The sequence below is a fragment of the Phalangium opilio genome, unplaced genomic scaffold (genome assembly GCF_054372755.1).
Source record: "Phalangium opilio isolate 3A_F unplaced genomic scaffold, DU_Popi_V2 ptg000024l_1, whole genome shotgun sequence".
Taxonomy (NCBI): domain Eukaryota; kingdom Metazoa; phylum Arthropoda; class Arachnida; order Opiliones; family Phalangiidae; genus Phalangium; species Phalangium opilio.
Window position 1 is genome coordinate 9,355,376 of NW_028324155.1, and position 26,871 is coordinate 9,382,246.

General features: G+C 37.7%; 1 protein-coding gene across 2 annotated transcripts in view; it reads right to left on the reverse strand.

Annotated features, from left to right (window-relative positions):
• The window catches only part of LOC149692763 (transducin-like enhancer protein 4), a 28,876-nt gene extending 5,559 nt beyond the window's left edge, over positions 1-23,317 (reverse strand). Inside the window, exons 1-10 of one of the 2 annotated variants that reach the window (XM_089868634.1) lie at positions 22,333-23,317; positions 21,559-21,869; positions 15,757-15,857; positions 15,581-15,647; positions 15,367-15,411; positions 9,539-9,613; positions 8,847-8,921; positions 5,761-6,091; positions 5,276-5,298; positions 72-167 (exon numbers count right to left, since the gene is read on the reverse strand). In XM_089868634.1, coding sequence (XP_089724760.1) covers positions 72-167; positions 5,276-5,298; positions 5,761-6,091; positions 8,847-8,921; positions 9,539-9,613; positions 15,367-15,411; positions 15,581-15,647; positions 15,757-15,857; positions 21,559-21,579 — 834 coding nt within the window. In that variant the 5' untranslated portion in view covers positions 21,580-21,869; positions 22,333-23,317. The remainder of the gene's footprint in view (positions 1-71; positions 168-5,275; positions 5,299-5,760; positions 6,092-8,846; positions 8,922-9,538; positions 9,614-15,366; positions 15,412-15,580; positions 15,648-15,756; positions 15,858-21,558; positions 21,870-22,332) is intronic. The other variant, XM_089868635.1, reaches the window with a different exon arrangement.
• Positions 23,318-26,871: the final 3,554 nt, after the last annotated feature.

The window sequence follows — 26,871 nt, forward strand, 5'->3', positions numbered from 1 at the left end:
AATTGATTTCGATTAAAACTAAATAATAAATAAATAACTGAATAAACAAAAACAAACAAAATGAAACTTACTTTTTCTTGGTTACTTTTTCTCTTTTTAATTTCGTGCTCTAAATCAGGCGTCCTACTCCGAAATTTTTCCCTGTCATTCGGTGATATAGAATTTCTCTGTAAATTAACAAAAATAAATTGAAATTAAACATAGATATACGCAATAAAAGAATTAAAATAGCGTATAATTTCTTTAAGCTCCGCTCCTATAAAAACCTAATTCCCAAGTTTGATACTAGAAAAAAGTCCCGACCCTATTTCTAAAGAGAGGATAAAGTATCTAGAAACTTTGACCCTTCTTTTAAAGGGAAGATGAAGTACCTAAGGGTATAAATATTATTCATTCCCTCTCACTTTTCTTGATTCCTTCCCTATATTTTCTTTTCCCAAACTAAACTAGCAAAAAATATATATATATATATATCCTTGTAAGCTTGAAGGGGGCTTTCAAAACGGTAGTGTTAGAGAGGGGGGGGGAGCTCGGGATTATGGTGGAGGGGGGAGGCAAGGGGGCGTTTGGAAAAAGCTCGGCAATCAGTTCCGCATCGGGGATCACTCTGCCATCTTTACAACATCGCTCTTTTCAAATCCTACTCCCCAAGCTAGTCTAGATTTTTTTATGACTACATTCTTCAAAGGTACAATGAAACTGATCATCTTAAACTATTATAGTTTAACCTCAGCACGTATCACGGATCTCACACCTTATAGTGGATGGGGAAACAGGGATAAAGAGTTTACAATACTAAAATGTATAATAAGGGAACGGTACGCACGAGCGATTGTCTATCAAGTTCATTCTACAAAGTATATTTCATTCTCCCTTTAAGATGGGGGATTAAATTCTCCCCCTCCCCTTGATAGTGGCGGTATCCGAATTCTGTAAGCGCGTGTGGTCACCCACCCACCCGTTCAGACGGATCTCCTGTGGGCCAAAAAAATGGGCCTTTTTTTAAAAAGGAAGGCTTTTTTTTTGTTAAAGCAAGAAGAGTAGTTTGGATCGAGGGGTCGGAGGAACAGTTGAAGGGGGGAGGGTTAAATAGTCAGCACACCATGACCTAGCTGGAGGGCAAATCCTTGGAGCGTGACCTAACCCGCAACCATCTTTCCCCCTCTATCCACCCCCGTATTCATCCCCCATCTTTAGGGCTCGGGACTTTTCAGAAATTTCACCCTCATCTTCTCTCTCTCTCTCTCGGAGGAGGAGGAACCGGACATTCGTTTTCTTCCCTCGAAACTACAGTCACAAAATTCTGTTCCAATTTCCTTCCAAGAACTAGAGTAAGTATCGTTCCAAATCCAATATGAAAAAGTCACCCTTATTGAAAAAGAAAAATCTCCTCAAAATAAACAAACTATGAGCTTGATCTTTAAATCAAATCCTTAATTTAGATATTTGAAACAATGTCCGTCCCCTCTCTCTCTCTATCACGCTTCATCCTCCTTGCTCTTACTGAGCCATTTCTATCCATTCATTCTTTAAGGGCGCCGCCAGATGATGGAGAATAGAGATAATTCCAGAGAAAAGTTGCCCCTCCGCGTGTTCCATCTTAAAAAAAAAATACTTCTCCCATCCCCCATCCCATCCGCCTTTATTTTTTAGTGATGGCTATCTCATCTATCTGGTTCCAAAGCGGAGAGGAGCGAGAGAGAGAGAGAGGGAAGAGCTAGAGGAGGAATGAGAACTCGAGATTTTTCCATCCAAAATGAGGACGGGACCGGTGGATACATGGTGCGTGCAAAATTTAGCCCCGCGTGTAAAGCGATACCATTTTTTTTCTCCCCTCCACCTCCTTCTGATCTTTCTTCTTCTAGAGTTCAAAACGCCCCTTCTTTCATGATGGGTGTTTTTATGACACATCATTAATTCAAGATTAAAGGGGGGGTCGCGAGAGAGAGAGAGAGAGAGAGAGAGAGAGAGAGAGAGAGAGAGAGAGAGAGAGAGAGAGAGAGAGAGAGATCTGATTTTGGGATAAAAAGTTTTAACTCCCACGCCTGTACACTTTTTAAACAAAAGAATATTCTTGTCTCTTAAGTCTAACAACATCCATATGGAAATAAGCTTCGATGTCGGGGATGAAGTGTAGTGTCTGCTGTTTGACCACCTTGTTGTCTTAAGTAACAAAAATAAGACATCCGAAAAAATATTTCCCAAAAATTATAAGCCAATATTAGAAGGAATGGATAAAATTGGAGTGGGGGGAGGGTTAGTACCCGCGGCTACCACAGCCACAAACATTAAAATAATTAGGGCATGGTATTTGCGGTTTAAAACCAACGCTAGATAGGTACAGTCCAGCAGTCAGAAAGGGAGCGATAGAGAGAGACTTTGGTAGGAGAGGAATTTTCCACTTTATCGGTATCCCATCAAACGTTCGCGAGAACTAAGTCGAGGGAAAGAGAGAGAGGAGAGCTCTAGGTTTTAATAGCTCATTAGAAAAGCTATCACGTTAGAAGTTAGAGGCGAGGAAAACGAGCTAGATCCCGCCAGGGGAAAAGACACTTAAATGGGGAACGAGGGGGGGGGGGATAACCATGCGCCCGGGAATGGGGGGAGGGGGTGTTCTTCCTTTCGTAACGCTTGAATGTCGACTAAATTGATTTTAAAGGCAACGGGAATCGAGGTGCTGCATAGAGGCAGGGAGAATACAAATTAAAGTCAGAGTCTCGCGTAAAACAAGAGGGATTCGGTTGCTTATAGAGCTTAATTAGACCTTTAAAATGAGATAAATTACGTTCAAATCGGTTAAGTTACTAATTTTTAAAAAGTTACCAAAGAATTTTTAAATAAATAATTTTAAAAATATGGCAAGTGCAAATGTTTTAAAAATAAAATTTATGGAAGAATTTATCAATATAAAATTTTAAACCTAGCACGTGCGGCTTCAATTGAAAATAGGAACAGCACGCGCCTTTATTGAAGTCAAGTTTGACTAAATATCAATTCTAAATTAAATTAATTCGAGTTAATTTTCTTAATTATTATTCCAATTTGGGAGTTCTTTGTCAAAAACTTTCATTACATTTGTCCTTTAAATTTCTCGAATAACAGGGAGGAGAGGAGGGTAAGGCAAATAAGGCGGGAAAATTAGTAAAACGTTTTCTATAGGTATTGAAATTCAAACGACGATTTTAGAGGCTGCCAACTAAACTGGGGAGAATATCTTGGAAAATGCCGATGGTCATAAAATTGAAATAGCAAGTAGCGGCGGCAGAGGCAGAGTACAAATTTATTAAGATAGACGATACGTGGATTGAGGCGTTAAAACGCTCATTTGGTTCCCATATTTTAGCGGGGCCAAATACTAATCCACAAAACTGGACATTAATAGAACCGGCCCCAAGAAAAACCTTAATTTTAATTTATTCTCCCAATTTTTATTAATTTTTTTTAATTAAAAAACGTGTAATATAAAACACGTTCTACTTTATCGATAGCTTAAAAAACTAAATGAATATTAATTCTAAGGGTTTTATAAAAAAGATATAATTTATTCATAGATTAAAAATTTTGTTCATATTGTTAAATCTAATTTTTAAATATTGGTTTAATCTATTAAATAATCCGTATTTTCAACTAGAAACTAATCCTCATTAAATTTTAAAACCCTAAGCTAAACCAACAAATTAAACCAAAGAATAAATAAATAAATAAATAGAAAAACTCATTTCCTAAAATATTTCGGAAGTGCTTTGAGGAAGTAGATAAAAAAAAAGGACAAAGAGATGATGATGATAAAAAACGCAACCAGGAAACAGGATCTATCCCAATAAAGCGCGAGAAAGAATAAGGATGAAGAATCATCCACGATCCCAAAATGAAAAAGAAATAAAGATCAACTTCTTCTCTCCATCCCTCCTCCTCCTCTTGGGCCTCCGCACACAAGAAAAAAAAATGGAGTAATAAGGGCCCACTTAGATAGATTCCTTGGAAACACTACAGTACTTGTATAATGAGAGGGTGTAGGCCTACCCCCCAAAAGAAAAACTTACGATCCTCAGGAAAAAAAATATAGCTCTATAAAAATTGGAGTAGGGTTTCAAATGAAAAAATTATTGACGCTTCAAGTTGAAATTTAAGCGAGGGATTATTAACTCTGATTTCCCGTAAAGATTACACGTAATCCCTAGAGTGGTTAACCCCTTGGTGAAATCTTACATGAAAGCAAACTTCCATAAACAAAAGAATACGACGCTAACACATCATCACTGCTTACGTATTTCCTCCATGCAAAAAGGTCACGAATATTTTTCACCCAACTAAAAGGTCTAAATCACGCTTTGAATTCTAAATCTATATAGCTGAGGGGCACGTGGTGTTTTGTAAGTCTGGATGCTGCCCCTGCTGCTTTGTGAACTGGTCCTACACATTGGTATGAGGCCCCCTCTCTGGTTTACAAGCAAAAACAAAGGGAGGCTATAGTTTTTTGTTCCCCTCTCTGGTAAAGAGGACCCTACATTCTGTCGGTATCATTTCTCACGGCCCATTTTCTAGGGCGCTCCCGGCCTCTTGTTTTTCATCTAGACTAACATTGGGATGACAAGTAGACGCGAACCAACATCTTTTTCCAACATCTTTTTCCTCCCAAGGTTTAGGGAGAAAGATGTATTAATAGTTTTTTTTTTTTTGGTAATGTCATGGACTCTATAGTTCCATAAGAGGACCAGTTTATGCAATGAGCGAGTGTCCTTGATATACTAGACTCCTCGTTTGAGGTTTTATGTATTGTTTTCCTATCCCCTACTGGGTTGATCCGTGAAAACATACCCAAGACTCTTGTTAGTATATAATTCCAAAGATTAACGTCAGTATTTTAAAATTTTTAATGATATAATCTAAGTCATTTATCAAACGCCAGGGACATTATTATTCCCCCCCCCCTCGCTTACTAAAACCTAAAATACCTTTACAGGTATAAGAAATGATTAGGGGTTCCCTAATTAATTGTTTCGATTCGAAATTACGATTCTGCCTGCCGAAATAGGGGTCATTAATAACTTAGGAACCACGCCCTGATGGCAAAAAAGAAAGACCAAACGCTCCGGCCCATTAACACGCCACCGTAACAATAGAATTTTCTCGCGATTCCCAAAACGGACAAATAAATTTAATCTAAAATTAATTTGATTTATTCGATAAGGGTTAGTTAGTTAGTTAGTTTTCCCATATCTTTGGTTACTGGTGGTCTATTCTCAATGATATATGATATAAATATGATTCTTACCTGTCGTTCTTCCGAACTGTGCGCTGTTCGAGTTCAAAGGTAGAAAATGTAGAATCAGTCAGAAGAAACCGGGCAGAAAAAAAAATCGGTGGTGCAGTTGGTATTGAATCCAGTTGAGAAAAAAAAAACCCCCGGAGGAGTTTCGGATCAATATGGTAACCATGACGATGAACATTCCGAATGTTCCGTTGGTGGTGAACAAAAAAAAAAAAGGATAAAAAATTCCAGTGACGACGTCAAGTGGAAGTCATCAAACACAAAAAAATCCACGATGGTTTTTTTGTCGTTTTTGGAAGAGGGGGTAAAAGAGAAGAGATAAAGAAACGAAACAAATTAATGGTGATAAAAATTACGCCTTATTCTAAATTCAACGTAGGATATAAGCTTCTATAAGAATTAACCTTCTTGAAGGTCATGATGGCCTAATACGTTTTATATAGGACAAGATCTAAGGTTATTGGAATAAGAAAAGAATAGATACTGACCGCTACTGGACCTTTTTTCGTCGACATTACGGTGGTCTTTAAGAGAGGCGACCGCGTTGGCCGATGAGGTGATGGCTCCTAGGTGGGCACCCCCGGGCCCGCCGGGTGCGCCCACTCCCCCGGCCGCGGCTGCCGCCGCCGCTAAGGAACTGGAGAGAGCTAGGAGACCAGCGGCGCTTCCCCCGGCGCCACCGGGCATACCCGGTCCGGCTTGGAGTCCAGCGGCCGCCATGGCCGCCGCGTGAGGCATCATGGGTAATCCGTGGGCCGCCGCCGCGGCTGCCGCTGCCGCTTGAGCGTGAGGAGGGATCTGTGGAGCATGCATCTGTTGCTGTAGATACGGACAGGGAGGAGATCACGAGAGGGGACAACCACCGGACAAACGTTTGTCCCGATAGGCCACAAGTTCAAGGTCAAAGATTCGAGGGTCAAAGAAAGGCGGCAAATAGACGAAGAAAAGGATAAGGAGGGATCAAGAAAAGGATAAGGAGGGATCAAGAGAGAGAGAGAGATTGGGCAAGGATGGAAAGGAGATTGAACGCTTCAGATGAGAGGGATGCAGGGATATGAAAATCTTTCCGGGATGTTACCAAAATATTTCCGGATTCTCGTATTTAATCTTTCGAAAGTATTTTGGTAAATCCCTTCGTTCCTTCTTCCTTGTGTACAAGTGATTTAAAAATTCTTTAAATTAAAATCAGATTAAAGAAAGAAAATCCACGAATATACGTTTCTCAAAATATGGAAATGACGCTAATTTAATATAAAATACAGAAAATAATGGATAAAAGTATCCAAAGTATAGTGTACATATTTTCCATCAATTTAAAAAAAGAAAATAAATGATCTTCAAGGCGTATATACGTTCTACTAGTGATGGGCATAGCTGCTTCTAAGCATTGTCAGACGACAAGAGAGGAGAAGAGAGAATAGTTTCTCCTCATCGTCTCTCATTAATCTGTCTTTAGAAGGAACTCTTTTAACTCGCTCTCTCTCTCTCTCTCTCTTAATGGCCAGAGAGAGGAGAAAAATAACCGAAAACCAAAGGGAGGGGGCGCGAAATAGAGGGGAAGGTCCCCACCCGCCTCCCAACACAGGGTTGCAGCACCCGGGTTGACACTTGATTAGGGGCGGTTGGATAGCTGATTAATTAAACGGAGTGGTCTCGAGAGAGAGAAGCCTCGCACGACACACGCGGCGTAAAACCTTTCTCCTTAAGCCTCGGCTAGCCCTAGTTAGGCCTTTGCGGGAATAAATTAACACACAGCCAGAGAGTGAGAGAGAATATTTTTCACCATAAACGGTAAAGGTGAAGCCATTTAGTACGAATGGGGATTTTAATTACTTTGTAGCTTAGTTTAAATGGTCAAACACCAATCACTAGGAATACCCATTCCATTTTCCAATTCCTTGACATTTCCAGGTACTAGCGAAACCCTAAATTAAGGGACAAGTATAATCGGGTAAAAAAAAATGGCTTTAACACCTTTCTACTTTAAATTCTCATATCTAGGTAATAACTATAATTCTTTCTAGACTGAAAACGAATTATCTATCGGTATTTCTGATCAACCGACGATGGTTTTTTGGGGATATAAAAACGCAGTAGACCATAAAACAGTGTTTTGGGAAGGAGAGGGGGAAGGGAGATGACTAAAAAAAACCTTTACTTTCAATCGCAATCTAGCATGAATAACAATAACCTTTTGTGTCCTAGACGTAACAACCACCGCGTAGGTGCGTAAATTATCGCTTGAACGCGCTCAAAAAAATCATTTGAACATTTTTCTCTCTCTCTCTCTCTCTCTCGTTGTCGACTTTTTTTTACTTCTTAAACTCCTACTAGAGTTATAGCTTTAAAAGAAACGGGGAGGGGGGTAGAATTGAATAATCCGCTAGGGGTCGCCTTGAATTGATGATTTGCTATTAAATTCGGAGGACGGTTTCGTCGGTCGTGTATAAGGGGGGTGGGGTGGGGGAGGTTAATAGGAGTCGGAGTCTGTGTCTGTCACGCATGGATAACTGGTTAAAATAGTCACAGATATTTTTCTATTTCCGACGCGCCTGATGGCTCTCTCTCTCTCTATTTCTCTTGTGTCGTGAAAATTGTTAAAGAGATATCGGTGTGTGTTTGTTACACTATCACGCAATGCAATCCGTTGAATATCTTATTACTTATTTTTTCTTTTTTGTTGAAATGTATTTAAATTGTTCGACTGAAGGGGCCTTGAACTTCGGTGGAATTATTATATCGTTTGAGTAGTTCCCAAATTGTCATTGGAAAATATCTCGAACTTCAAAGGAAAGAATGTAAAAATAGTGTTTGAGTGGCTAGGTTTGGCCAAAATTTTATAATGAAAAATATCTCAAACTCAACCTTTGACCGTCTGAAGGGGAATTTAAATATACGCAAACCAATTAACCATAAACTAATAAAATATTAATAATTAAACAGTTGTTAACTATATAATTAATTTAAGAGTTACGGGAAAAGGGTTCAAACTACGACAGACATAAATAGGTAAAATATCCGGTGTAGTAGTAGTAGTAGTAGTTGTTTAAAAATAAAAACCGATTTATCTGTTTGTATAATTTGGCTGTGTTATTTAGATAGGGAGGGAAGGAGGGAGATGGCAAACTCGTAAATTATAAATTCATTTCCGTTTCAAGCTACTTTTCATTTCCCGGTAAGCGGACAAGGCTCAGCGTGAAATTAAATATATTTCAACTAAATTATACGAAATGCGATCCTCCTACCATCAAAATGGGAAGTGTCAAATAAACGCCCGACTCAAATAACACTACTTGATCCGCTATTTTTAAACCATTATATCCGGATGGTTTTAATTTAGAGGTGTCGAACACTTAACTATAACCAATATACGATAGAAATTTGGATTTTGTGGTGAGGGTGTAGGGTGTAGGGTGTTAAACACGTCATAAATTGAGAAACGTAATTTGCGAATCAATATAGTTGTTTATTCGTCTGGTTTTTTTTAAAAGAATTTTTATAAAACTCAATTCAAAGCTTTTTGTCTCGTTTTTTTAAAATAAATACTTTAAATATATTAAAAGAGTTGTCTCACCCCAATTATTGCGTTTAATTCGGTCATGGTAACTTGTTTCGCCCTTTCTACCGCCGCAGCCACTTGTTGTTGGTGCTAAAATAAACGTAATTCGATGTTAATTGATTAATTTAATTAGGGTTTAACAGAGGAGACGACAGACAAACACCCCATAACCTGAAATACGTTTTTTTATTTCATTGGTTCGATGTAAGCCTAAATTTTGAACTAATAAAGAGCTAAGCCTAAATTTCGAACTAAGCCTAATTCAAAGTATAATGAGCTAATCATAATTAAATTATTTCGCCTCTCGATTAGGCTTAGTAATTGAATAGATTAAATTTAAATAAATTCGTAAACCAATTGCAAATTTCAGTGAATAATTAACTACCTTGTCTTAATTAAATCCAATTAATTAAAAAAAAACCACCATAAGTAACAAAAATGCACCAAACGTATATAAACACGTTCTGGTGTTTATAAACCATTAGCACGCACCCCAGTTATTGTTTTCCAACACGAGCTATAATAAGTAAGTCTAACCCTTTGTAAGGGAGTAATTTTCCAAGAAAATGCTTTCCATTTTTTGGCGGTTTATCATTAAATAGATTCGTGCGTAACGAAAGAAGCCCCCTCCCTTCCCCCCGGTTCATCCCCCCCCCATTTTTTTGTACAACAAACGCATAAAAAGTATTTGAAAAATCCATAAGTACCGGTGTATTTACCTCTTGTGATAGGAATGGCAAAATTTGGGCTATGATCGCGTTCAAACGTTTCGCTATTTCCGTCTGCAAAGAAAGAAAGAAGAATACGCATTAAAACACGCTGTACGACTACTTGTCTTTCTGTTAGTAACGCTTCCACCACCTTTACAAAAATAGACTCTTTTGAAACCGTTTTGAATGTTCTCGCAAATGTCTAATAAGTTCTGCGCATTTTCTCATAAAGTTTTAACCTTTTGACCTTTCCAAAACGATCCTTACAGTTTTAGTAAATACGACTACTTGTCATTCTGTTAGTAACGCTTCTTCTATAAAGCCACCACCTTTACAAAAATAGACACTTTGAAACCATTTTGAATGTTCTCGCAAATGTCTAATTAATTGTAGGCATTTTCTCTTAAAGTTTTAACCTTTTGACCTTCACGAACGAAGGTATCGTTACAGTTTTAGTATATCAAGGTCATTCTAAATTCAATTTCATAAATAGAACTTAATTATTTAAAACTAGGGTTACGCTAATTAGTAACGCAGAAGAGGAAGAAATAATTTAATTACAATAACAAACACTACATTTAAAATAATAAAAAGGAATTTATTGCCTTTTTTTTCAGCCATCATTTCGAGGTTAGACTAAGCGCTCTACGCCATTGATGGGTGGGATGAAGGGGGGAAGAATGATTTAATGGTAGCTTAATTAAAGGGGGTCACCCTCCCTTCCTTCCCCCTTTAGGACCGACCCTCTAAATCACTCAAGCGGCGATAAGCTAAGACGGAAATGACATTCATAAAAAACGTTTTTAAAATCTGCTTTTTATTTTTTTTTAAATTAGTTAGGGGGGATGGAATGGAATTTCTCGCGCTACGATGGCACGAGATGAATGTTGGGGTTTTTTTTAAGTTGAAAATGTTCTAAAGGAAAAGGCGCTGTTTCAATAATTTTCAAGGGTAATTTTAAAAGGATGATAGCCAAGTTAATCTGGAAACTGATTTCAACTTGAAAAATGTTGTAACGAACCCTTTAAAGTTCACGTGAAATATTAAAAACTTTAAATTAATCTAATGTCAAGCGGTTATTGATTAGTGAATACCGTAAGATCTACAGTATATACTCCTTGAGCACCTTGGTAGCCACCAAATTATTTCTAAACTGTTTAAGAAGCTAATCAAAATTCCAATTGTAAAAAATAAATAAATTTGCTTGCTTTTCTAAGTCGTAACTAGGTTCAAATATTTTGGTAAAAAAACTTATATTAATCAACTAATATAATCATTGAGTAGCTTGCCATGGAGCAAAGTATTAATTATAGTATCTGGGCAATGCACAGCCAAAGAAAATAAGACGAGTCTCTCTAAACAAAAGAAAACAATGGGGGAATCACGTCACGTTTAAAAGGAGAACGTCGCTTTTATGTAACAATCAAAAAACCCTAGTATAACGTTGACAGATGTTTGGGGGGATTTACTCTGTGAGAGGAAGAGAGGGAGGCAGGTTGGACAAACGAGAGAGAAAAGAGAAATTGCGGTTTCGTGTCAACATTGACAAAAGACAAGGATGGTTCAACCGAAAACTCGGGTTAAATAATAGCGGAAGTAAATTAATTTGAAGTAGACTTTAAACCTGAGGAACGAAATAATTAAAAATTTTCGAATTTCTCTCGTCTTTTCTCCTTCAAAGAACTAAATACTTCACAGGGCTCCCACCAAAATCTTAAAAAAAAGTAGGGAAATAGGGGATTTTTTAGGCTAGAAATAGGGTGAAATAGGCACCGAAATTTTTAAACTAGGGACCAAATAGGAACCAAAATGGGATCTTTATTTGAACTTATATTTTCACAAAATGACAAAGTCAGATATTTGTAAAAATATTTTATCATAAAACTGACTTAGTTTTTGTTTATTACATTACTATGTTTTATCTTTCACAATTCTATCACACTTAACAACCAGTCTTTTTTCGTTTTTCAACGAAATAAGAAATATAAACATAGAAATTGGACTTTGGGTTGAATATTATAAGCTGATGGCACATTAAACTAGGAATATGGTGATTTAGGGACCAAATCACAATTCTATGGTGGTTTAGGGACCTCAAAAGAAAGTAGGGGGTTTTAGGTATTTTAGGGACATGGTGGGAGCCCTGACTTCAGGACCTAAATTAAACGAGGTTGTGTTTACATTAAATCATGGTTTTCTAAAAAAAAATGTATATATTGTCAAGGGGATTGAGTCTGGAGACCCCGTGATTTCAATTGTCCAAAATGTTTTCCCCTCGCAAAATATTCCACAAATTCAAAAAGAGGTCAGTATAAATTCGCCTGTCACATTTGACCGTCTAACTCCAGTCTAGCGCGAACACCCACTATTATATTTTAAATACCAAATTTTTAAAACCGAAACTACGCCTTCAACTTTACTTAACTTAAATAATCAAAAATTAAAATGAAAAAATATATATCAGTGAACTTCAATAATGTAAATGAAAAAATAAATTAAAGCGCTTTTGAACAAAATTTAACCCTTTAGTTCTAAGTTCTTCTATAAAATATTAAAAATTGGAGAGTTTTCGTGAACTCTAAGATCAAAAGGATCCCACGCTCCTTCCTTTTGGAAAAGGCTTAATTGAAAACCCTTAAAATTTCACCAAAACTCTTTAGATGTTCTCTGCCTCTATACATAGATCCCCCATATATATATAAAATACTTTTGGGGATGCGAAGAGATGGAGAGGGATTGTAAGATGCAGGAAAAGAGACTTTGAGCAAACCAGCAACAGGGGGCAGATAGAAGCAGTTGGGGCTAGTTCCCCACGGGTTCTTTCCCTCCCCCCACCCCACCCCACTCTCGGGTGTGTAAGAGAGGAAATAAGAGGTTTAGTCAATAAAGCTACTACACCCCCATACCGTTTCGCCCTTGTCATTCCGCCCAAGAGACCACCGATGGGGCGGAGAGAAACTAAGGGGGGTTCCAGTGGGGGGGGGAGTGGATGGGACAATCTTGACCAAAAGGGAGAGCGGGGTGAACGACAGAGAAGTACTAATCCAGGGGCTAATGAAAATTCATGGGGTTTGCGGGAAATGCCCCGACACACCGACTTTTCGGCGTCAGAGTCGGGGAAAAAGAGCTTTTATCCTAGACTATTTCGATTCAACATCCGAACCGTTTCATAAACGCCTTTCCGTATTAAAAAGCGTCACTAGTAAGAGATCTAAGGAATAAATAGCGCGTGGTTTCGAATAAAAACGCCCATAATTTAAGACGATAAACTATTTCGAAAGCTCTAATTCCTCCACCTTCAACGATATATTTCATAATACGCTAATAAAAGGCGGGCGCGAGTTTTCAATCGAAATCGTCTATCATATCTCGTGGTAGTTGTTAATTCTTTCTAGGATTTGCAAATAGAAAATCAAAATCACGCGCTTTGGCAGCTCGTGGCGGGATTTTTATATATTTTTATCAGGCGCGCGCGCGGGTAATCTATCCTTTTCCCGCCATTTTTGTCGCGCGCTTAAAATGGCGGGAAAAAGGAAAGATTTCCCGCGCCCGCGAAATTCTCTCCCATGCCGTGTTAAATGTAAACCAACCGGGTGAGGAACTTAGGATGGGAAAAAGAGATAGAATAAATTAATTTTAACTGAGAAGAAAGGCGCGGAGAGGAGATGGATAAAAGCTCTCAGGAAGTAATTGCTCCGTAACAAAACTAAGCCAACAGTATATGAGCTTATATGAGCGGTAATGAAAAACAATATGGTAATACACGAATTTAATTGGTTAAAAGAGGAAAAATGGCCACCCGAAACGTAGAAAAACCTTCGTTACGGGTCCCTTTGTCCTTATTGCGTAAATTATATTCAACATAAGAATAAATAAATAAAAAAAAATTTATATTTCCAAGGATTTTCTATATTATACGTAATAATATATAATAGAGCCGTGTATAAAAATGATTATTTCTCGCTTCCTTAGTCTATAATCTTATTACACGCTCCCCTAAACTTATAAACGCTTAATTGCCATTGACGCCTGTACTCTCTCTCTCTCTCTCTTTCTCTCTCTCTCTATTGAGGAGAGTCAAAAGACTTTCTCAAAGTTGTAGCTCATAAGGGGCGTTACAAAAATGTACGCTCTATGTAATTTATAGCTTCGCCAAATTACCTTCAAAAGTGACGGGGGGAGGGAAGCAAATAAAGGAGGGAGGGAGGGGGTGCTCTCTACCATATTTCCCAACTTAATAACATGAATTTAGTCATTCAAATTCTTTCTACCATGAATTTTGCATTGAAAATTTGGTTTTCTTAGTTCCGTTTCATTATTTACTTGTTGTTTTGATAGGGCAATTTTATTATTTGAGAAAATTTAAAGATATATTATTGAAATAGACATTTTGGGTTATAATCTAGCGTTCATGTTCATTTCATACCGATACCTCAATTGCAACGGAAGATATCTCAATAGAAAGATAAAATGAATTTGATAAATATTCCACAATTTACAACGCTGTATATCATTTAAAGGCCGACTTCCAGCGAAAAGAGTTCTAGCGAACTGAAAACCGAGCATCGAGACTAACAATGAAGCGACCGTGCCGATTTTTGAAGCCCCGCTGGGTCAAAAGTTGGAAGGGCTCTAGCTAACTGAAAGCCGTGCAATGTGGTTCTAGCGAACTGAAGATGAACAATAGAAATCCTTTTAAATTTATTTCCTCTCGAACTTTTGCTTTCCCCTGAACGAAATTCTCTATTGTGTATCTTCAGTTCGCTAGAACCACATTGCACGGCTTTCACTTAGCTAGAACCCTTCCATCTTTTACCCCAACGGGGATTCGAAAATCGGCACGCTCGCTCGGTTTTCAGTTCGCTAGAACTCTTTTCGATGGAAGTCGGCCTTTAAGATAAAATAAATTCATGGTAAATCTTTGTAAATTCACGATAATAAGGAAGGGGGTGGTGCTTATATTACATAGTTAAAGTTAAAGGTATTATGGCTACGCTATGAAAATTACATTAGACATCGTCTAATCATTAAATAAAATTATTAAGAGAGAGGAAGAGAGACAAAAAAACTGTTACGAAATTTTTGATATAAGATTTTTTGGCGGTCATGGTTGCCGCCGTGTGTATCTATTTTTAAACGCTGCTTATTGTAGGTTTTTCGGCTTTTATAGTTAGGGCAAGATTCGTTCAAACGTGAAGCGAATTCCGATTTGACACGCTTCGCGACCACTCAAACATTTTTGGCGTTAAATTCAACCAAAGTATTTTTCACCGTAAAAAAATAATCCACAACGTTTTACATTTATAAAATCACACGCAAAAGCCAACATTTTTTTGGAGGTGGTTTTTTAACATACCATCAAAAAATGCCATTACACTTTTTGGAAAATATTAGAATAATGTATGTACGGTTTGATTATTTAAGCGGTTCAATCGAGCGTTAATTAAAAGCTATCTATTTAAAAAGAGTTCTATTAAATAAGGTAAAGAGGGGCCTGACAATCACCAGGGTTCGTACGAAATTTTTACATTGAAAATCCCTGACTTTTCCAGGTTATCCCTGACCAAATTTTGGCAATATCCCTGACCATTTTAAGATGTTCACCAGAGCCCAGTTTATCACACCTGTCTCATATTTTGCATTTCTCGAAGCATGGTTTGATATACCAAACGAAATCCCTGACATATCCCTGACTTTTTAGGAAAAACGTTTAAATCCCTGACTTTTTTCCCCTAATTTTCATATCCCTGACTTATCCAGGTTCCGTACGAACCCTGATCACGTGATATTACCCCTATTTATTATAAAAATAATTTAGTACTCACTTGTTTATGCATTTCCACGTTGAGCCCGTAAGACATCTCGTAATACTGTTTAATTAAAAGATTAAAGGTCGAACGTTATTTAAATATTTATAAGTTAATTAAACAAAAATTAAATTTTTAAAAGTGTCAGTGATACTCGGTTTTTAATGATAACCAATTAATTATAATTACCGACACTTGGAAAAAGGGTTAAGAAAGAAAAGGGGTGATTTACCATGACGTAATGCCTCTGCATTTCGGTCTTTTCACTAGCGAGTTTTTCGCACTCCAACTTCAAACTGCTCGAGTTTTTAAAAGAGAAAACATTATATTCCAAAATCATTCTTTCCGAGTTAAGCGTATACTTTAAACGGGGGGTAATTAGTTTAATGAACTAATTAAGATGAATACCTGTGATACTGGGCTTGTAGGAAACTGAATTCTTCCTTAATCCGGTCGCAAGACTCGGAAATGGTGAATTTAAATGGCTGACCCGGCTGAGGTGGAGGGCCCTGACACAAACACGCGAAAATGAAAAAGAAAGGGAAAATTATTAGTAAATATCATATTTAAAAATCTTTTAAATTTATGCCTAATTGGTTTCCCAGTTTTTCAACCCTTAAGCGCTAAGCCTAACGAAGTCTTTGTAACGATTAAAATTGCGGCTTTTCCCTAATCTTCGTAAGCCTAAACGGTTTTAGCGTACACCTATCTTAAAAAATGTTTCGACATATTATTAAAATAACGAAATGCTATGATACAAGTAAAAAACGCGGTTAGACATCAAAGGAAATAAATGCGTTAATATTTGCATATCATCCGCGGCTTTTTATTTTACATATAAATCCCCATCCCGGAGCTTGTTGGCAAAAGAAAAACAAAATGATAGCCAAATATACAGGTATTTAAAACCACCAAGGCTTTAGATACCATTTTCAAAACTTGCAAAACCAGGGATGAATCAATAGAATAGATAATTTTTAAATAAAAAACAAATCAACAAATTGCTAATTATTAATATATAAATATTATCCTAAATTAATTTTATGTCGAATTAAATTAAATAATTATTAAATTTTAGGGAAGATATGGGGTTGAAAATTAACCCTTTCTAGCCAAAAAATAAAAACACGATAACAGCGGGAAGCGAGAAGCTTCCTGGGCGTTACGTGTCTCTTTTTCAAAAAATTAAAAAAATTAGAAAATAAAAACAGGCCAGCTAGAGCAGAGAAAAAGAGTGGGGGGCCCCCACAGTTTTCCTATATAGCAAGTCAATCGATTGCCCACGCATAAAGGCAAACGTCGGGGGGATAAGCCCCTGAAAGCTATAGAAATTTCCCTTCCATGCCATCTTTCCAAAACACCCGTTGGTGAGATGAGAAGGCTTGGTGAATTCTTTCTCCGTCCCTTCCTATCCCTTACCCTAGAAGAGTATTAACCCCCCGGAGGGGTTGTAAGGGTCGCTAGAGAAAGGGGAAGGGACCCCCAAAGGGGTTGCCATCGTGTAGGGATGCGAGGAGAACATAGAAAAGAGAGAGAGAGAGAGAATCAGGCACTTTGCTAAGCCTCGGAAAAAGAGAAAGATTGGGAGGAGGAAAAAAGGCAAAGGCAATTAACAGAACGAGGGAAAGTGGCAAGCGCTATTCTTCTCCAGTCTTCAATCGCCCCCCCCCCCAAAAGTTTGTACGTGAAAGGCGTAAGGTTAAGTAATGTTAAATATGTCATTGAAAAGAAAGTAGTCTTGATAAAGCCTATTTTCATGTTTTTTAGGCCAGGTTTAAATAAATAACAATGCATTTTTTACTGTAAAATTACATATTCTTGAGATTATTAAATCTATTCCTAAAACCAGGGCTAACTCACCACCAGAGAGCGAAGGGAAAGAAAACTACAAAAAAAACAAGCTCGATCACTTTTTCTCTCCTCCCATTAAAACTCAACCGTAGTTTGCACTAAGATTAAAACTAATGGTGCTAAATTACTGGTGAGGTTAAATACTAGCAGTTTCATCGATGAAATTAGCTTTAAAGCTATCGTAAACCGCGATGGAAACGGATTATCAAATCGACTCGTGTCTACATCCCTTCTACAAGATTAGGCTTAAAATCAATCTCTCGTATTGAAAAGAGTTGAATCCGCGACCAGAATTGGTTTAACAAAGCTAGATGTATATCTCAAATGACTGCCATTGTAAAACGGTTTAAAATGATCAGCAACTAATTATTCTATTAACAAGTTCAGTTATTTTCATATACAATTTTAGAACGGATAAAAGTCGAAAACGACTTTATCTCCCTAACTCGAAAACAACTCAATGTTTTCTAGATCTTTTTTACTGAATTGAACTGCGCGATTAAAGCGCTTCCACAATGACCCATAAACAAACATGTTGATCGTAGAAACACGAGTTAAAATAGCGTAGTTTATTTAAGAGCCAAAAGTAAACAAACAAAGCGGTTCTAGAATTGTACTTCTTAAAACAAAACCAAATTGTCGTTTAGGTACGTACGTACAAGTGGGAAGGTAACATTTCAAAACTATATACAGCGAGCGCGCCTTTTCTATTTGCTTATAGCAACTTTCAATGTAAATACCGCGAGAAAATGTTGGTTTCTCGTGACTTTGAAATAAGTCATTAAAAGAACCGAAAATAAAACGCAAACAAACTTATTTTTCCCCGTAGATTTAACACTATTAAACCCAAACTACCATTGTTAATCAAACTTTTCGTACGAAAATAACCATGCACAAGAACTCCACGAAAACTAAATGATGTTAAACATTCAATATTACTCTATATTTCTTCCAAGCTCAAACAAACCACGTAAATATAAGAAAATCCTTAACTTATATATATATAAAAATAATATCCAGTAACAGGTATACGATCTATTCGACTCATTAACGTTTTGTGTCGTTAATTAACATACACACACAACAATGAAACGTATTTTAATTACTAACATCTAGTTAACGATAATTTTACGCGTTTAGCATATATAGTACCATGGACTAATTATTAAAGGGTAGTTGACATAACCCTATTAGAGCTATTTCACTACGTGGACTTTACAGGCGGCCCTTTTGTTTAAACCTAAGAAATTAAGAAAGGGGGGGGGGGTATTTTCAGTAAAACCCCCTGACGTCATCCGGTCTCCTATAGATATATTTCACTCTTTCTTTGATATCAGGAGTCCATGTATAATTAATTCATGGTAGTTCTTTTATTATTGTCCCGGTATTAATGTTCCAAGAGCTTCTCAAATTACCTATGTCACGACAGAAGGGATTAGGTGGGGGATGGGGGGGGGTTAAAGTCAATCTCTTAAAGGCGGGGGAGGGAGGGAGGGAAGGGTGTAATATTGTACGTGGTACTTGTACGAAACTGGAATGGGGAGTTAACAGGTCTATCGACCAATAATAGGGAGAGCGGAGACGCTGGTGGTGGTGTGGAAGTTGGGAGAGCCCGTTTAACAATCATTTGACACGCCAGAAACCAAAGGACAAATTTTCAGGAAGGCAGCAGCCCAATATATATATATATATATATATACTTTTACTCTACAGAAGGGGGGTGGGGGAGGGGGATCAATGACGTCATATATGCTACATACGAATAAAGTGAGAGAGAAAGGCTTAGCGAATTAAGGAAGGAAATATTATATAATTATGGCGGACGGGTGTTACCTAACAGAAATGAACTGCGAATTTTCATTGTTTTCGATTATGTAATCTGTTATATCGACCATTTCGCGTACGTCTCAATTTTTACCTAAATTAAAGTTCTCAATTTTTAACCAAATTATAATTAAATTTCTAAATTTTTAACCAAATTATAATTAAATTTCTAAATTTTTAACCAAATTATAATTAAATTTCTAAATTTTTAACCAAATTATAATTAAATTTCTAAATTTTTAACCAAATTATAATCAAATTTCTAAATTTTTAACCAAATTATAATTAAAGTTCTCAATTTTTAACCAAATTATAATTAAATTTCTAAATTTTTAACCAAATTATAATTAAATTTCTAAATTTTTAACCAAATTATAATTAAATTTCTAAATTTTTAACCAAATTATAATTAAATTTCTAAATTTTTAACCAAATTATAATCAAATTTCTAAATTTTTAACCAAATTATAATTAAATTTCTAAATTTTTAACCAAATTATAATTAAATTTCTAAATTTTTAACCAAATTATAATTAAACTTCCAAATTTTTAACCAAATTATAATTAAACTTCCAAATTTTTAACCAAATTATAATTAAACTTCCAAATTTTTAACTAATCCAATTAAAATCGTGCAACATTTTCTAGAAAATAGAATATTGAACGAAAACCCACAAGATTAACAATAAATTAAGTTGAAAACCGAGCCCAACTTTAAAATAATAACGTCATCACCACTCGCTTAAACTTTAACCTTTGATCAGGCAGGCGCTGGCGGGAGAACTGTCAAAACTCTAAACCTAAAATCAGAGGGCTCATAACCCGCAAGCAAAATTTCCCTAAACACGTTATAATTACCTTAAGCCTAACAACGCCGTAAAGACAGAAGGGGGGGGGGGGTTGAGGGGAAGGGGGGAACGCAGAAGGGGCATTGAAAATTACTTTGGAGCAGCGTATTAGACCATGAGAGAAAACACATAATTAGGATATATATTTACACTAATATAGTATTATAATTGCCAAGTATGGAAATAGTGGTTTAATGGAACCCTATATCCTTTCTAATGCCGGGGGCTTTTAAAGGCTGGGGAAAGGGGTTCATCCCCAGGTATTATATAATCTAGAAACGATGATAATTTGAAGTTTAAAGAGATTTATCACGGTGATAAACTTGACCCGCGTTTTCATATTTTCTAATTGTTTCGACATAAAACAATTTAAGCCTTTGCAGACGTCACTATGGTAACTAATTATTAATTATTACCCGTTAGGGGAAGGAAGGGGGAGTTAAATATATAATTCCCAATTAATTTAAAGCTATAATGAAATAAATGAAAGTTATTTTTGATTGCATAACTCTACAAATTAATTTGAAATACATTTGACACTAACTGCGCTGCGAATGAGTGTTTTAATCAGGATTTAATTAAGCGAGTACCGCATTCGCCTTCGCCTTCAGACGAGCAATTACTAACTCGGAACTCCTACCTCGACTATACCAGTTTTAAATTTTAAAAACTACTTCCTTATTCAAGGCGATATTTCCCACTTTTAATAAACACTTACACTACTCCTTTAATCAACTTTAAACCCTTCACTCTTCCTTTAAACCGACTACAATTACTCCTTAAACGCTTCATTATCCCTTTAAAACGATATAAAATTGAATGGGGGTGTAAGTTTTGAGATGAAAAGGAATTGAGGAAAAACAAAAAAGGTTTTGTTTGATATGTACTTAAACAAATATACGATAAGGGAAGGCGAGCTATACATGGTGGTATTCACTGCTAAGAGGCCAAACTCTAGACACTTATATAGAAGCTCCATTCGTTAGGAGTGCCCGGGAAGGGGGGGGGGAAGAGAAAGTAAGAGTTTCTACAAACCGAGTAGTGTCAATAGGTTAAAATTGACGTCAACCAACTCAGACATGCACATTCCCAATGACTTTGACATCATTTTTGGCCTACTCGGTCTACAGAAACTCTAAGGGTCTAAATGTCAAAAACTCGAAAAGGCTATTTCAATGGATTCCCTTCTAATGCTCTTGATAAGAGAAAAAGAGAGAGGGAGAGAGAAACACTTGACAAGCAAGCTTCAAAAATTATTATTTGCTTTTCCGATCCCAACCCTTTCCCTCTCCTCTTTAAAGATTAATTTAAGCAGACGACAGTAACTCGAAGTTAAATTAAACTGTTTATACACGCGTTTAGTGTAATTACATATTGGGGTTTTTTTCCCTGACCAAAGTTTTATCTATATTCTTATTTTAACATAAATTTTTTTTAATATTCGTGAAAAGCTACTGTTACTTCATGATTTAGCAACATATTTTAAGGAAGAAATTTCAGGTTTTTATAATTTAATTCCATGAAAAAGAGTAATTTCAAGGGTTAAATTCCATGAAAATTGCGTATATATTCGATTTTCGTATTGCCACGCGTTGATTTTGCGTTATCGCGTTTACTTCGTAATTATAGACTTCTGACGCGTGATGTTGGTTGTGTTAAGTAATTGTACGGTAAACTGTGTACTTACGGGGTGCCTTGCTGGGTACATGCTTTTTTTCGGACTGGGTTTCAGGTCTGCGATTTTAAAGGTTGCCCTCGACGAGAAGAAAAACAAAATTGTCTATCCAAGACAATTCTGGGTTTGCGATGGCGTTTATTGCTCCCGGGGGGAGTCAATTGTCCTTCCCCTTCCGAAGTATCACCCTCCCGCACTAGGGGTCACTTGGGAGGTAACGCTTAAACGATATTTGGCGCCAAAAATACCAAAAGTTTTCCCGCTCTCAAGTTTTAGGCGGTTTACCAATTTTTTTTTTAATACAACGACGACGTTATTGGCATCTGAAATTGATTAAAATTAAATAAAAATTAGATATTAAGCTTAAATAAAGCCAAGGCTTAGAGTAGGGCATCGTTTTTTTTCTGGGGGGGGGGGGGGTTTGAAATTATGACAGATTAGGCTTAGCTCTTATAGATAGCTCGTTCCAATCTTGGATTGGGTCGGATTTGATACAGAGAAACAAGTTGTCATTAGTTTTTTTTTGGAGGGTGTAAGTGCTTTAAGAGAGATAGATTAGGGTTAGCTAATATTGATGATTACAGTCTTAGAAGTAATCAAGTATCACTTATATATAAATTGGAAATTTCTCCATTTTGAGAAAGAATCTAATAAATGGTGTCACTTTTTATAAAATAAAATATAAATTGCGTAATCAATCAAAATTCTTTCCCCTCTTTACGGTTAATCGAAGGCCACATCAAGAAATAAAAAAAAAACACTATCTTAAAACATTGAAGAACTTACATCACTTAATCTTGTCCGTAGCAGGGGGGGGGGCGGTAATCAACCAATCAAAAAATCCTTTAGGCCTCGGCCCCGGGCCTAACCGTCAACTCCCATAATGATGGGATCAAGCGCAAAAACCCGTCACAAAAAACACAAGGCAGTTAAAAATCATCATCAAAATCACGCACAGAATTTCCCGCTTTAAACTGGCGCGTAATATTCGCGCAAGTACTTAAGTACAACGAAAGGGGGTCGAAACCGTACGGGGGTCGGGATACCGAGCCGAAAGATCAATCCCAGAGGCAAGAATCTCAGTGGCTTCTCCAGAAAACCAACCAACCGGCGTCTGTTTCTCCAAAAGCCGTTTTTTTCGGTATTAGGCTTAACACGTTTGAATTTTATTTTTAAAATTCAAAAAAGCCGAGTTCGCGCGCGCTCTCTAACACTTGGCGGAAGAGCGTGAAACATTTGGCCAGAATTCCGAACGCAACACCAAAATACGATACTTATTTCCAGTCGTACGATTGAAAACCAGAGGATTTTCACCCAAAATATTCACCCGGCGTTTTAGAGGAAAATACGGAGCCGCGATACGCGACCGTTTTCCAGGAGTACGCGAGCGAAATGAGGCCAGCGCCTAGAGTCTATCTCACCGAAGCGTTAGCGCTGCCCAAAAAAAAGTACAAAATAAAAAATAACCGCTCGTCTGAGGCGAGGAAGAAGGGTGGGTGAGAGGGTACGGGAGGTTCACTTTAGGGCGAGGGGGCTCGCGGAAAAGTAGCGAAGAGAGGAGGCTCTCGTTCGAAAGATGGCGGCGTTGGCGAGCAGAGTCCCGCCGTCGTTGTCACCGTGGCGGACAACCCGAGAGCACACGCGGTTCAACCAAAACGATTGCGGATATGCTCTCGCCAAATACGGTACGCTCAGATTGGCTTAATCAACAAACATGACTGTTCCCAGGCGCCGCAGCTGCTTGCTCGCGGCCCCCCAGCTCTCCTCTTCGTCTCCCATCAACCCCCGTCCCCACCATAGCCTCCTCACCCCAACCTCCCGACCACCGCCTCCCGTTTTCTACTGCTTTGCACTACACACTCAAGTCACCCTCTACCATTCCCCGCTGCTCTTCCTCCACACACACCATCCCTCCTTCCCATTTTCCATCTACTCTCCAACAACTCCCAGCCTCACCTCCACCTCCTCCTTTACAATACAGCCTATTCTTCCCAGAGGCCACCCTCCCCGAAACCATCATCTAACCTTCTCTCCACTCTCTCATTGTCCCCACGGTTGCGCCAAGGCTGCTCGCTTACAACAGCCAGAACCGTAGCTTTTAGTACGATTCCTTTCAACCCACGTGGGCTAGTCACCGACATCTCGAGTGACTGACGCGCCCTCAGCCAATAGGATCACTCCGGGTACCGGATCTACTCCTGATATGGGCGCGCCTAAGAGAATGGTGATCCGAGTAGACTGGTGATTTAGCCTTAGAGAAGGCTATTTCTCGCGTGTAGCGTTGACAGTTTGACTGCTGAATCTCAAAACCACGTGGGATCGGGAGACCTCGCCCCATCTTTCAATGGTTTCTCTACTTACCCGCTCTTTCTCTCCGTATATATACCCACCATTTCGCTCCTCTCTATTCCCATATAGTAGTTTCCCCACTACCCTTACTACCTCTTTTCCCCTATACAAAGACTCACCCCCGAACTCCCCGCCGCTGCCGCGTCCTTACCGCTAATGTGATTCAAACTCGCGCGCGCGCTCTGAGCAACGGAGCGCGCGATCACCCGCGAGGAAGAGGGAGCCGCGGGAAGGAGTAAGGAGGCAGGGAGGCTTATAATAGGAGAAGAAGAGAGCGGGAGAGAGGGATCAGAGGGGCAGGAGGGGGTAAAAGAGGCGCCGAGTGGGGATACGTGGAAATAGGTGGAAAAGGATAAAAGAGGGAATATGAAGGGAATAAGCTGGGACTCCGAGAAAAGGCGGGAAAAGGAGCTTTAGAAGAGCGGAGAGGATCCGAGCGGGGAGAGAAAAGTGCGCGAGATAATTATACAGAGAGACGCAGCAGTACTTGAACGTGGTGGCGGTGGTAGTAGTGTTGTGTTGAACAAATTCCACCCTCCTCCTCCTCCCCATCCTCCTCTCCACGACTTATGAGAGAGGGACCAAAAAGGGGGTGTGAAAAATTGGGTGAGTTGGCGAAGAAATGGCCGAACCGGAGGGTAAAGAGGCATCAACGGGGTCTGTCCGAGAGATTCTCAGTCAGAAGAATTAAACGGGGTGTAATAGGGATGAGTGAGGGTAAAAAAAAACACTACTACACTTTTGGACAAAAGAACTGGTTTTTAGGGGTTTTGTATCATAAACCTTAGGCTATACACACCCTCAACCAACTTGCTTTCCTTTACCATAGATTCGGTGAAGAAAATATTTTATTTTAAATTTTTAAAATGTAGATTAGTTTAACTGAAAATTTACTAGCTTAACTTAAAGATAAGATGTTAATGAAAAGAAAGCTGAGGCGGATGTATAGGCAATGTTAAATCTCATTGGTAGAAAAATAGTATTTCATCAAGTGTAATTTCAATCTTATCGATTTAACAACCACTTAAAGTTTCAAGTGATTCTAAAATTATTCAAGTTTAAAAGAGTTTACAAATATTAAAGTTTCAAATAAACACTTTGCAAAATTTGCTATTTTTAAAATAAACTTAACTAACCTTGATTAACAATTAAGCCCGCATTTAATACACTTACAACAAACTTAATCTGTTAAAACAAACTTTCCACTCAGTCTCCAGGTTAAGGGGGGGGGAGTAAGAAACGAAGGGTGGGGGCGGGCAGGTTTCACGGTACCTAATTGGTCGTGTAGTTCGTGAGCTCGTCTCCCCGGAGGGCAAGCATTAATAAACAATAGCACGAGAGAAAGAAGCCCAACAAAAAACAACAATGGCGTAGAAAATTTCACTTCGTTCCTTTAACCATAAGCGAAACACGAAAATTCGTTTTATATTTCGGCGGCTCGACCAGACACGCTCGCTCGCTCGCCCATCCAATGATTATAATCGCAAACTATGCATTGGAATGTAGATACACACACCCCCTTTAAAGGGACAGCGAAAGATATATATCACAATTAGAAATAGAAAAATAAAGACTAACAATACAGTGAAGTCGTTATCTGACCGTCTGAAAGTCAAGTACTGAACTGAAGTGCTCCCATTTATTTCTTGACTTACAAAAGTTCCGGTAACACTGTGAGAAATGTGAAAAAAACTAATATAAACATTGGCAATTTCTCCTGGCGAACATTTCGTAGTCTCTTTATCAAACAAATTTTGTATCCAAACAACTCTGGTGGCGTTTATAAGCAGACGGTTTTCATCTCCTCCTTCCCCCACGCAGCATCTTTCCCGCTTTTTCTAACTTTCCTAACAAAATACAAATGTACGAAGTGCAGCTAGGCTATTAGCGGGGAATTTTTGCGACTGGCAAAACCATTAGGATTCCATTTTTAAGCCCTCCTTAATTTTACACTAGCCGCGACTATTTTTCTTCCATATTCTTTTCATCCCGTTTTCGCGCTCTCGCTATGCTAAATAATAATAATCATTTGCTAACAAAAGGGAAAAAGAGGGGGGCTGAAAACCCACCCAGGGGGGGGGAGAAGAGTACACGTAGAAAAAAATGAAGCATTCTCTTTTATAATGACCATACAGATTATGTCGAAAGAGTAGAACTCGCCTCCATTTTAATGGGTACTTTTTTTTATTTGAACGTACCTATTAGGTTGGTATCACGTTTGTTTGTTTGTGCGTTCTTTTGGAGGAATTTTAGAATAAACTTATCTCTCCCGAAATTAAAATCTAATTGATTATATTTTAAAAAAATAAATATATTTTAGGCCTATTTATTATAAATATAAATATTTATATTTAATAAATAGTTTATTTCAATTTTATTTTACACGTATACTACTAAGAAACTAGTATTTCGTTTCTTGTTTTTCTTTCCATACCACAAAAAAAAAATAAAAAATGTTGGTTTGACCTCACGAGTTGTTAATTATTAATTTTTCAATGCTTGAACCTTTTTCTTGGTAAAATTTCTTACCTATTCCCTCCCTGCTCTCTTCCCCCTTTACGGTTTGGTTATAAATTTCTTTTTTCTGGCTTTGTATGAAATATTACCAATGATTACGCGTCGTATATATAATAATTGGAAAAGATTCGCAACCCTTTTCGTCATAATTCGCCATACAAATAAATATTGACCCTCTGAAGTTACGAAAAGGTTATTTTAATTAGAACGACAATAGAGTTTCTTATTAAAAATACTTGTATCGTTTCAAATTACCTTTGAACATTAAAATAATCTCTTAGGACAAGTCCAAAAATTGAGCGAGAAATAATTTTATATTTATTATATTTGTTTTTGATATCAATCGATATTCTCGCGTTTGATTCCCAAGTTTTAATCTAATCATTTCGAGGGTTATGTTGTCATTTAAACGCTCTTGTAACATACGTGTCTCTTATCATTTGACGCTACGAAAATATA